This window comes from Zingiber officinale, chromosome 1A (genome assembly GCF_018446385.1).
Source record: "Zingiber officinale cultivar Zhangliang chromosome 1A, Zo_v1.1, whole genome shotgun sequence".
NCBI classification, from domain to species: domain Eukaryota; kingdom Viridiplantae; phylum Streptophyta; class Magnoliopsida; order Zingiberales; family Zingiberaceae; genus Zingiber; species Zingiber officinale.
The window spans coordinates 71,357,712-71,370,803 of record NC_055987.1 but is presented as its reverse complement, the minus strand read 5'-3'; the positions used below and the strand labels follow the sequence as shown (position 1 = coordinate 71,370,803).

Genomic DNA, 13,092 nt, shown 5'->3' with positions numbered 1-13,092 from the left:
GACATCATAGAATTTATAGCTAGATGTCTCATCTGTCAGCAGGTGAAGGCTGAGCACCAGAGACCTGCTGGATTACTTCAGAGGATCCCTATTCTAGAGTGGAAATGGGAGCACATTACTGTGGATTTTGTGGTAGGATTGCCTAGGACTCGATGAGGTCATGATGTGATTTGGGTAATCGTTGATCGATTAACCAAATCCGCACACTTTTTAGTGATCCAGAAGACTAGTTCTTTGGATTGATTAGGAGAGCTATATTGTCGAGTATGGATTCTGGACCACAAAAAGCGTCAGCTGCGGAATAAGACTGTCCGATTGGTCAAAGTTGGATGGAAATATCATTCTGACGAGGAGGCTACCTGGGAGCTCGAGGATACGATCCGAGCTCGATACCCCCATCTTTTTACTTGAGGTATGTGGGTTAGAGTTCTGTTCATCATTTATACTGTTTTTCTATCTATAATGCTTGCTGATGGTAGATAACGAAATTTGGGGATCAAATTTTTTATTAGTATGGGAGAATGTAAGATATTGAAAATTAATAATAAGGTTATTTGGGAAATAGCCTGATAAAATTTTCCACGAATTTTTAGAAATTTTCTAGGAATTTTTTGGAGCTTATATAACGGATTTTGAGGGGATGAATCGGCAGTGCGAATAAAGCCTGTTTGGGATACTCATTTAAGTGGGACTTGATTGAGATTTAATTTAGGGTTTAATTAAATAAACCTAAGCTTAAATCAACCTTTAAAGGAACCCGAACCCGTATACCGACCCATTTTCTTCATCTCCTCTCCCCGACTCTTCTTCCCTATTCCGCGTTACCTCTCCTTGCCATCAGTGATTTTCTCTCGTCTTCTCGGTGTCGTCGACGCAGATCAAGTCTCGGAGCGTGGAGGATAGGAGCTAGCTACAACAATCCTTCTCCCCTCTGGCTTCTTTCTTTTTGTCGACCTCGGCAAGCGGTAGGGTCACGCCTCCTTGCGCTGACTGCCGATGCCACTGGATCAAGGTAGATCCATGAATCGTCAGCGTGAGGAGGCATCTAGGGCTCCGAGGGTAAGCAACTGAACCTTCTTCTTTCTATTTTCTCCGACTTGCGCCCTAGCACAATCGTTGATTCCTTCTTTTCTCTCTAGCTGTTGTCGATCTTGGAGGTAGGGGCTCTGCCCTAATGGTGATTTAAGTATGTGATCTTTCGGTGGTGTTGATTTGGGAGTGTTTGTTTTCAAAGGTGGAAGATTGCTTGTTTTCGGCCACCGTACCATTCTTAGTTAGCAGCCTGCATCACTGGATCTTGGAGGGGAAGAGATTCCAGCAGGTGTTGTGTCTTGTGGATCTGAAATTGTGTACTGTGGGGTGTTCTTGGTTTCGGCAGCCACTCAATCCAGCAGCTCACCTTGTCCAGCATCGACAGCGGCTGAGCTTGAGGTATGGTGTAAGGAATTTTATACATGTTGTAGATGATTGCTAGATGTGTTAGCAAGAATTGTTAACTTAGGTATATGTATTGAATTATGTTTGAATTGAATGTTGATTGTGTGTAGATTGATTTAGGTTTGGATTTCTAGTCTAATGGATGATTAGGGATTAGGTAACTAACCCTAATAAATCATTGGATTTAATTTAGGTAGATTGATGTTATGTTGATTAGGGTTTTTCTCTAAATTAGTCTTGGGGATTTTATTTAGCTATTTAATTCATTTGAATTTTAGCTAAATAAAAATATGTATATTGATCGATGAAGGACTATGATTCGAGACGAGAGTCTCGACATTGGATTTAGCTTGATTGGATCTTCTATAGAGGCGGGTGCCCTTTGACTTATCTCTTGATAGCGTCTTATAATATGTGTAGTATATATATAACTAGGGGTAATTGGTTGATTTATTATTTCCCTAGTTTTAACTTATTTGATACCTGTTACATGCTTTTACTGTTAGCTGCTATACACTAGACTTGTATGCTCTTATCTCCTGCCATGCGTATCTATGTTCATAGAGATAGATATATATATAATACTTCTGTATACTGGATTAGTTTCTATATATATTTGATATGTGATCTTGGATTCATGTTGCTTATATCATTGTTATATATGTGTTTACCTGTAACGCCCGAAAACTCTCAAACTTGCATTATAAATATTCTATGATTTTTCTGGAATTTTTAGATATTTTTCCGGAATTTTCCGAGTAGCGAAAATAGCAAAAATAATTATAAGAATAAAAAGGCTTCAGCGGGAATCGAACCCGGGACCTCTCGGGTCCGCTAAACCTTTAGTTAGCTTTAGTAACCGGTGAACCCAGCAGGGCCGTGCTGAGAGAAAGGAGAACCAAAGATAATTATAATTGAGTTGGGCCAAAATACCCACTTAATATAAATAGGAAACTTAAAGAGGGTTTGGTTTATTTTATTTTGGTTCGGCACATCCTTCTCCACCGAAACCCTCTCACGCCACCTCTCCCTTTTCTTCCTCCTTCTTTCGGCGCCACACCAAGGAAGACCTAGGGTTCTTTCTCTAGGGCCCCAAGGACACTTTCCGGCGACGATTTCGACACGAGGGCGCACTCCTTCGCGAGAGGAACGCATAGACGCGAGAAGTCTCTCGAAAGGGGCACCTCCACCGGAATTTCTAGCGATTAGATTTGTAAGAAATCTAGCACACAAGTAAGAAACCCCTCACCTGCAGTATAATAGCTTTCGTTTGATTGCATACTTTTAGTTTTAGCTATATGCAGGTTTTTCAGCACATAGGGTGTGTTTTAACCCTCCTCGAGGATTAGGGATCTAGTTGAGCACCTCTAGACGGGCCGAACACGTTGTTCTCCTTGAGTTGGAGATTCTAGACGTTGTCGGGGGCCTAGAGGTGATCTCCCTATTAGAGGAGAGAGTTTGAGCACACTAAGTGTTCGGTAAAACGTTAGCGTAGCTAAATGCCACCTCAGTTATGTTTAATAGCTCCGTTAAATGCATTAGGAGCATTTAAAATAGCACATTAGTTTAGTTCAGTTTTATGGGACTACGGTCCAATGGGTGGGCTCCCACAGTCGCCTCTAGATTCAGATAACCTAGCTCTAGGTTCAGATAACCTAGAAACAACAAGTTAAAACAGTTAGCTATATTCAGTATTTTATTTTCAGTGGCACTGTACTGGATCAGATATCCATGGGTTGGACTCCCACAGTCGTCCCTAGGTTTAGATAACCTAGTTAACCCTACTAAATTCGGGACTTGCAAACCCGGGTCTAGTTAGGGATGCGCGCACAGCAAGTACAGTTGTCGGGCCCAAACAGCATGATTATGTATTTTCACTTTTTATGAATTAGTTTTCAAAATTCAGAATTAGTTATGTTAGTTGAGTTTGAATTCAGTATCAGTTTAGCTTATTATATGTTCGGTCAGTTTATCTTTATTGATTCATATGATTAGTTGTTATGCCATGCTTCAGTTTACATGTTCAGTTATTTCAGTTATGCTTGCAACCATAGTATGCCATGCCAGTACATGTTTTCAAATAGCATTCTTTAAAAGCATGTTGGTATCGTTGCATGTTTTAGTGAGGTAGATGGTTTCTTACTAAGCTTTTTAGCTTACAGATACTATTTTCCTTATACTGCAGATACAGGAAAAAGGAAAGTGGACTAGCTGTGGAGGCTGGGGGTCAATGCAGATCAAGATGTGGGTGGAAGGAACTGGAATAAAAGACCCTCTAGGGATTTAGCATTTTCTTTAGCACTTTACAGTTATTAGTTTCAGTTTTCATGTCTTATGCACTTTGAACATTAGCAAATTTAAACAATTAGAACTTTTAGAATTTATACCTTCATGCACTTTAAGTTGTTAAAATGTCATGAGCCAGTAAACCTTGCTTAAGCTTAAGTTTAGAATTGTTACTACATGTTATTAGAATAGTTATTATGCATTAGATAGTTGTGTGTGAGGTTTTGGCACGAAGCAGTGCTGATATCAGAGTTTCGGATACGAAATCAGAAACCCCTGATCGGTCAGCAGATCAATCAGAGGGTCTCGGATCGGTCGGCAGACCGATCAGGGAGCTGGTTTCGGCAGTCCTAACTCTCTGTTCGCAGCTGGATCGTTCGGCAGATCGATCCAGCCGCGAACAGAAAGGATCCCGATAGTGGGATCGCGTAGATTCCTGGATCGGTCACTGACCGATCCAGACCTATCTGGATCGGTCTGCCGACCGATCCAGCTGGGAACAGAAGCGACGTAGCTTCGGGGTCGGCCACCGACCAATCCAAGTTCTTCTCCGTCCAGTCCAGTGGACCGGTCCGTGGACCGATCAGAAGTCTGGTATCAGTGGTAAATACCTCCCCTAGCAGTGTACAACTATTAGGTACATGTAGAACATTCAGTTTCAGCGTTCCCAGTAATTAGATTAGCAAAATTTTAATAAACCCAGTTTTCCGCACAGCATATAGACAGGAGAAACTGTAGCGACCGGCCTTACAGTCAGTACCCAGAAGGCAGGTCGTTACATTACCTTTTCGGCACATATATTAGAGATGAGGATATGTTCATGATTGACATGCTGTAGTATCATGCACCATCCTGCATGATTGCATGTTTGGCGATTGTCGACACCATTATTGTTGAGCAAGTCGTTGGCTACGTGGCATGCACACAACATGACCACTGCATGGGTAATGGTACAGCACTTAGGGTGTGTATGGAAGTTTGCTCTATTAGGCTCCGTTGGTCCGCTCATGGGTAGTGTGATGCAGCGTGGTAGCGGGCAGCGATCCCTCCTCTGGATTATCTTAGGGAGATGAGAGCATTACGCTCTCTCACTATGTTTGAGGTAGGAGGATAGGTGCATTCCGACAATATCCCATCTATTTGGTCACTCAGGAGCAGTGATGGCAGCGTGCACGGTTGTCATAGTTCTACCGACTCAGTCTCACCATCGCATGTGAGATGGCTAACTAGTGTCAGGGATGACCATATCATATTGCATCATATGCACAGATTACATTTATTGTATCTGATTATAGCATATTGGATGCTGTATTTTGGTGACTGCATATTATTGACATGCATATAGGATATATTCTTATTTGGTCTAACTAACTTTAACTATTGTATGTTCACAGTCATTTGCTCAGATAGGACTTGCTGGTGAGTACAGTTTATTCAGTTATGCATTTCTTATTATTATTGCAGAGGACTATATTACATTGCTTATTGCTTGTTACTACAGTTTATTCAGTTATGCATTCCTTTATATTGTTTAGGAGATTGTACTATAGGTTATTGTTGGTAGTTATATGTTACTATACATATCTATTTGTTACCTGTAAAGTTCATTGAACTCACCCCATGGGTTTATTTTCCTATTTTAGGTTGAGGCTGTCAGGAAATTCCGGTGCTAGCCCCCTTGTCATGTTGGATTTTAGATTTTCAATTTTATAGTTCCTTGTTGAGATTTGTTATATTATGGACTGTGTGATTGTAATTGTGGACTTAATGTCGAGCATTTGGTTTCACTACTCTTGATTTCCGCTGCGGTATTTTCATTACTTCGTGGATTTCATCTTTCTTCGTTATAGTGGAGTAGGTTTACATATATCTACGATGTTTTTTCTATATTATCTTTTCTTTAGTAATAAATGTTGTCAGCCGGATGCTGCATTATAAACTGCGTGGAATGTTTTCCTATTCTATTTGATATATTGTTTCCGGTCATGCGGGTCGAGTATGTGGATATATGTATTTTGAGTTTCATATTGTCATCAGTACAGGGGGGATGCTGCTGGATTTTCATCTGGCAGGGACTCCTCGGGGCATGACAGCAGAGGGTTGCTTGGCTCTATAGCACACGACAAATCAGGAGAGTAGGATCAAAGCTAGGGCACGGATCCTCTCCTTAGCTGAAGATGACTCCAAGGAAGGAAAGAAAAAGCTTGACCGACATTGGCATCGGGGTGTGTCCGTGCGAAGATGGTCGTGGAAGAAAAGAGGGAAACCGTAAGTGAGAGGGCTCGGCCGATGGGTTTTCTTCGCGAGGGAGGTGATGCGTCGCGCGACGTCGGGTTGGTGGCATGTCGGCTGGGGAAGAGGAGAAGGCGGTCGGTGTCGGTTGGGGAGGAGACGACGTCAGGGAAGCTTAGGGCATGGGTAAGAAACGAAGGAAAAGAGAAAAAAAGAACTATTTAAAGAAATTAAATATTTTCTCGTTCAAATAGGATAGCTTAAACAGACTTTCTCCTAGCCTAATAATTTATTCCCTTAATATACGTCATACGAGCCACGATTAAATCCTAGAAAATTCCTAAAAATTTTGTTAAGTTTTTTCTCCTAGCCTATTATTATTATCTTGTTGTCGTATTTTATAGAAAATGATAAGACTTTTGAAAAAACACTTAGCTGAACTTAGCTTTTAAAAATAATTGCTTTGAAAAATACCTAGCTAAATTAGAAATACTTTGAAATTACTTAGCTTTTTCAATAAAGACTTAGCTAAACTTAAGTTCTGAAAATAATTGCTTTGAAAAAGAGTTAGAGAAAAACTTAGCTCCAATAGGATTTTGATAAACACTTAGGTTTAAAAAGATTTTGATAAAACATTTAATTTTAAAAAGAATTCCTTGTAAAAATACTTAGCTAAGAAGATAAATTTTTTAAAAAAGAAACTTAATTAAATACTTAGCTTTAACTAAACTTAGTTAAGTACTTAGCTTTTAAAAAAAATTGATAAAAATCTTAGTTAAATACTTAGCTAAAAAAAGATTTTGATAAAAGCTTAGTTAAGTATTTAGTTTGAAAAATACTTATCTTAAAAAAAAAACTTAGTTTGATGAAAACTTAGCCTTAAAAAAAAATTTAGATAAAAAATATAGTTAAGTACTTTTCGACAAACTTAAAACTTTTTCAAAAGTATTTGAACTTACTTTTTCAGATAAGGTTTACTAAACTTTCTTTTTCAAAAATATTTTGGACATTTTTTTAAAAAAATAGCTTTGAAATTTTGAGAATACTTAACTCCTTTATTTTTAAAAAGGCTTTGAAATATTGAAAAACAATGTTTTATCAAAAAAAAAAAAAAACTTAATGACTTAACCTTCCTTTTACTCCTTCTTAATTAATGCCATTTTTTTTTTTAAGTTTTAGGGTTCTAGATTCCAAGCATGTAAAATAAACATAAAAGTCATTATTTATTTTTCAGATTTTCCATCTCACCCTTTTTAGTCTATCAAATATGTTCAGATTATGAGTTTGTGTGAGATGGAGTTAAGTTATGTTGATTTTATTTTTAACTTTAAAAAATATTTATGATATTGAAGTATATTTCAAAAATAATTTAAGTTAAATTTGGATTTCAAAAATAATATATTTTAAATTTTAAAATATTTAAGTTTGAATTTAAAATTTTAAAATATAAGTTTAATTAGATTTAAATTTTTACAATAATTAAAATTTAGAAGATTTTGAAAATATTGAAAATTAAATAAGTTTGAAATTATAAACTTACATATGATTTGAAAATTAATTATCTTTTAAAAATAATTAAGATTTAAAAAATCTAAGAATTAATAATTTGAAATTTAATTATGATTTTAAAATTAATAATCAAATAATTAAGATTTTTGAAATTCATTATGATTTAAAAATAATTATAATTTAGTTATGATTTGAAAATAATTAATATTTTGAAATTATGACTAATATTTTGAAATTAATTATGATTGACATTTTGAAATTAATTATGATTTGAAAATAATTATGATTAGAAAATAATTAACATTTTAAAATTAATTATGATTTGAAAATAATTAACATTTTGAAATTATTATTAAAAAATTACGATTAACACTTTAAAATTAATTATGATTATGAAATTAATAAAACTTTTATAATTAATTAGATTTTGTAATTAATCATGATTTTATACTTAATTAGATTTATTAAACTTTTATAATTAATTAGATTTTGATATTAATTATGATTTTATTATTAATTATGAATTTTAATTGAGTTAGCTTTAATTTAATTAATTTATGTTTGGTTAACTACTTTGAACCTAGGTCCATCTCACCCTTTTCTAGATTTTTAATCAGGGAATCTTAATAGTTTTGTGAGATGGTTAATTTAATCATCAATTTAAATTTCAATCTAAGGATTGATTTACAATTGAGTTAAACTAAGGTTTTACAGTTAGTCAATTAAATATTTATTTCAATGATTAGCTTCCAGGCTATGACAAGGTACTAGACCTTCTTGGTATGGGATCATTCACCACTTCTAGACAAAGTTTTTCAAAGAAATTAGATATTTAATTCCTTTTTGAAACTCCTCGGTTTAACTAGTCAAGTGTGGATCAAGCCTAAGTCCTTATCTATCCTAATCTAAGCATGTATAATGAAAAATAATAATGCAAACATTAGACAATTCTATTTTATGCTAAAGATGGTCTTTCTATCGGCTCCCCTTGGATCATAGTCTCGATAGGGTTTATCAAGGTAGTGGATTTGATCCTTGGGGACCCAATATTGACCAAGTTCAACTTGATTAATCAAGTTTGACTTGGGGGCCCATGCTTGGGCTAATTTTCTATTTGTTCTATTTACAAGTGATAAGATCTGTATTTTTGTTTAGCCTTAAATCCAAGTCTAGATCGGTTGTAAATGGCTCTTTGTTTTCCAAGAATCATATCAAGATTCTTGGAACCCAAGGTGAACCATTCCAATGTGTCCTTAAGTTTTTTAACTTGAGTTTTCAAATTGAAATTTTCTTCCTCAAGTTGTTGGACTTGGGTTGAACTTCCATTTTGAACTAGCTCAATCAAAGGACTTAGGTTAGTCTCCTCCTTAAGGATTGTTACCTCCTTTTGGAATGACTTGACTCGGAGGTTGAATTTGGCTAACTTACACATGAGATAGTTAACTAAGTTATGCAATTTATCTATCTGAGAAGTTCTTGTAGTGAGGTTAGGCCCTTCGAAAATGGATATGGCTCACTCTCAGTTTCAGATTTGTCGACTTGTTCCCAGGTCGTAAGCATGAGGAAGCTTGTCTGTTCGAGCTCTTCATCGAAGTCTACTAAAGAAGACTCATTCCATGTCGCCTGTAGTGCTTTCTTCTTCCTTTGCTTTTTCATTTCCTTTTAGTTAGGACAGTTGGCTTTGATGTGTCCCTTTTTGTTGCAGCCATAGCAGGTTACTTCACACTTCACTTTTGGACTTGATTGCACCGTCTTGGACTGAATCACTTTCTTGATGTCTTTTTTGGTGAATCCTTTCTTCTTTTTTTAGAGTTTTCATACAAGGTTGACGAGTTCGGCTATAATCTCATCGTCATCATCTTCTGAGTCTGGTTCATCCTCGGACTCGGGTTCAGTTCTGCGCTTTGCTTTTGATTCCCGCACTCGTTCCTACAATCAAAGCAATACCTTTCTTGACTCAGGTAGTATTAGTTTGTTCGTGAAGCTCGAATTCAGAAAATAGTTCATCTAATTTTATTAAGGAGAGGTCCTTGGATACTTTGTAAGCATCTACCATGGATGTCTACAAAGTGTTCCTCGGAAATGCATTAAGTGCATACCTGATTATATCACAATTTTTCACCTTCTGACCGATTGCATGAAGGCCATTCAGCAGGTTCTGAATCCGCACATGAAGTTGGCTTGTTGACTCACCTTCTTGTATTTTTATGTTGTACAATTTATTTAAAATTAAATCATGTTTGCTTACCTTCGTATCTGAAGTTCCCTTGTGCAGCTCGATTAACTTCTCCCATAGTTCTTTTGCGCTTTAAAACGTGCCAACTCGGTTCAGCCCTTCTTTTGTCAGGTCGCATTGTAGAGTCTGGGTAGCCTTTGTGTCAACCTTGATCCTTTTTCTTGTTGGAGCATCCCATTTGTCGCACGGGACAAGGACTCCATCTTCGATGAGATATGCAAATCTTGTCTGAATGATTATCTATATCTCAACTTTCATCTTGAGGTGGTATTCCATTCGGCTCTTCCAGTAGCCGAAATCTTCGCCAGTGAAGAGGGGAGGACGTGCAGTGCTATATCCCTTTTGGTAGGCCATTAAAGAAATCTCGCACACAAAAACAACAAATGTTCCAAGACTTGGTCTTGGATTAGTAGTGCGAGAGAAAAAAATAGCAATTCACTAATTTTGGGGAAAAAATAAAATATTAATAAAATATATTATTTTAATTTTTTTTAAATGCTATATTTTGTTAATACTAATAAATAGTGAAGAGATGAAAATGAATTTTTCAAAAATAGTTTTTGAGGGAAAAAATGAATGGTGTAAAAATCTTTTTTAAACAAAAATGATATGTAATTTTGTTTTTGAAAAAATGAATCCCCTTGCTTGATGGTGGTTTCACCAAATCAGAGTGACCTTGCTCTAATATCTATTGTAGGATCATAAAGCGCTAGAGGGGGTGAATAGTACTCATGGCTAATTCGTTCGTTTTGAGTAAATACGCAGTGAAAAATAAAGATAAACAACACAAACACCAAGAATTTACTTGGTTCGGAGACTGTAGCGACTCCTACTTCAAGGCCCACACGTGAGAGTGCTTTCGATGGGCAACCACTAATCAGTTGGAAAGACTACAAATATAGTTTTATAAGTAATTTGAAAATTAAAGAATACAGACAACTTTATATAAGGAAATCTTTGGTAGAATCGTCGTTGGAGCATTTGGGTGTCATAGAAGCGTTTTTTGAGCAGCTCGAAGAAGAGAAAGTTGTTTGTGATCTTGTTGTGAAGCTCCTAGTGGAAGCCTACTTTTATAGGCTATTCCGAGCGCCTAGAACCCCTCCGGGCACCTAGAACCCCTCCGGACACCTAGAACATGTGGTTCAGCCAATCGACGCGTGCCACATCAACTTACAGATAACTTTTGAGTTCCGGGCGCCTGGACTGACTTCGGGTGCTCGGACCAGCTCTGGGCGCCGGACCAGTTCCGGGCGCCTGGACTCTGAGTGCCCGGACCCCTTCCGGGTGCTCAGACCAGCTTTTTCCAGCCCCTTATTTTGTATAAAATAAAGTTAGTCCAGGCATAAAATAATATATATAATATGAGATTTGACATCCTCTGACTGTCCAGTTCTAACTTTGAGTTTTGTCGAAACTCTAGGTCGAACCGATATCTACTATTCTCTCTTTGGGAAATGTGTCCTCACCTACTCCTCTCAAGAGAAGTTACTTGTTGATAGACCGGTCTTCTAGACCGACTAGACTTTTGGTCAGCACCCAAGGCTTTCGATCTTCATGTTGGACGTTTGCTCCACGACCCGCCCAGACTTCCACCCGATCTGCAACCACCAGGATTTTAACCTAGAGTCCCCAACTCTAGGAGTTTGCCCGAAACGCTCGACCCGCCAAGACTTTCCACATAGGGTTACCACCCCCTAGGACCTAGGGTTACCACCCCCTAGGGTTTTCCACCTGCCTAACGGCAGCTAGGACTTTTCATCACCTAGGGTTACCACCCTTAGGACCTAGGGTTACCACCCTCTAGGGTTTTCTAGCTGCCTAAAATCTACTAGGACTTTTACCTAAGAACACTTAGGACTTTTCCTGCAAGCTCAATCAACCTTGTTAGATCACAAGATAACTTAACTTTGGACCTTTTGACATAATCAAAACATAGGTTCGATCGTCTGGTGCTTCCCGCACCAACAGGAAACACTTGACCAACTTTTGGTGAATTGTCCATATTATCCTCTTCTTTAAATATCATGAACAATTTGAATGAATCCTTGCTATATCAGATGGAATTGTCATCTCACATAGATGTTTCATTCATATTATTATCAACATTAGATGCGTAGAAATTGATGGTGTTTGAGGATCATCTTCAAAGTGTTCAAATACCAACTCTTCTTCTTCTTCTTCTTCTTGTGCAACATAGTGAAAATCTTCTTCCTCAAATTCGTCAACTTCTACAACATAATTTTCCTCAGCTTGTACATTCACAAGCTCATGTGACAATTCATCTTCCTTATGTACTACATTGTTCAAGTCAAACTATCAATTGCAAAACTACACAATCTCCTATAAATTTTGAATTTTCAAGATTTGACTTGATTATAGGTTTGGACTTTATCTTGTCGACGAAAAGGAGACCAAATCTTGCTCCAGACTCTCAATGTAAGAGAGAATTATGGAAGACATAAGTGAGTCCCTAGAAAAAAAATATTTCAATTAAATGACACATAAGCATAACCTATAGTTTAAGAATACAAGAATTATCAAGTCAACAACACTTTGTATTAGATATTACGGTGTTGAATAGTGCATTTATTTGGACTGTAAATTTAAAGATTGATGTGCATAGATTATATATGCTTTTATGCATTGTTTGACTCACATTCACTTGTATTTCTTGAGAATGATTTACGCCATTGCACTCTATTTTATCATTTTATTAGCATAATTACTAGTTTTGTTCAGAAATATATTTTTAGATTATGTTCATTGATAGAACATATTTAGAGTGAAAATAGAGTAAAACCAAATGTCAGAGCAGCTTTAGATGAAAATCAACAAACATGGTCATGCCCCTTGGCACTATTGTGTTCTTCAAGATTGCACGATCATGTCCCAGAGGCATGACTCTATCTCCTAGGAGCTATTCTAGAGCACTTCCAATACAACCTACAACACAACTGTGCCTTATGGTATGGCTATGTCTCACTCCATCAGATCTAACAACCGGATCCTGCTGTTGGGTTTTTCGGGCCGCGAAAATCCCTTTTTCGGGTCGCGGAAACCCCGAAACTCCCTAGCCAATGGATCCGTGCAGAGAAAAATTTTTGAAAAAAAACTATGAGTACAAGTTTACCTAGATATACACTTAGATCTACAAGGAAAAAGGTTATACCTTTGAAGCGAAGCCCTTCGCGTTCCCGCTCGTCCAACGACTTGCCGGATCTCGAAGTTGTCAACGTAGACAACTCTCTAGAAGTATCCACACAAACAAGATGTGTTCTCTAACACACAAGGATGGAGAAGAGAGCACCACAAGTGTGCTAGCACTTTCTAGGGCTATCGGGTAGGATTTAAAGAAGAAGAAAAGAAAAGAAGAGAACACACTCCTCTAAAAT

General features: G+C 37.2%; 1 protein-coding gene across 3 annotated transcripts; it reads left to right on the top strand.

Annotated features, from left to right (window-relative positions):
• Positions 1-768: 768 nt before the first annotated feature.
• Positions 769-5,513, top strand: LOC122026152. 3 transcript variants are annotated; one of them, XM_042584812.1, is made up of 5 exons: positions 769-1,059; positions 1,140-1,157; positions 1,235-1,431; positions 3,623-3,681; positions 5,367-5,513. In XM_042584812.1, the coding sequence occupies exons 1-5, from the start codon at positions 997-999 to the stop codon at positions 5,369-5,371; spliced, it is 342 nt and encodes a 113-aa protein (XP_042440746.1). In that variant the 5' UTR covers positions 769-996; the 3' UTR covers positions 5,372-5,513. The 3 variants fall into 3 exon arrangements, with proteins under 3 accessions (XP_042440746.1, XP_042440730.1, XP_042440738.1); XM_042584796.1 differs by lacking the exon at positions 5,367-5,513 and having other exon boundaries at positions 3,623-3,821; XM_042584804.1 differs by lacking the exons at positions 1,140-1,157; positions 5,367-5,513 and having other exon boundaries at positions 3,623-3,821.
• The last annotated feature ends 7,579 nt before the right edge of the window (positions 5,514-13,092 follow it).

Coding starts and splice junctions, on each gene's coding strand:
- LOC122026152 (XM_042584796.1), top strand. CDS start 997: ATGCCACTGGATCAAGGTAGATCCATGAATCGTCAGCGTGAGGAGGCA. Junction 1,432..3,622: donor CGACAGCGGCTGAGCTTGAG/GTATGGTGTAAG, acceptor CTTATACTGCAG/ATACAGGAAAAAGGAAAGTG.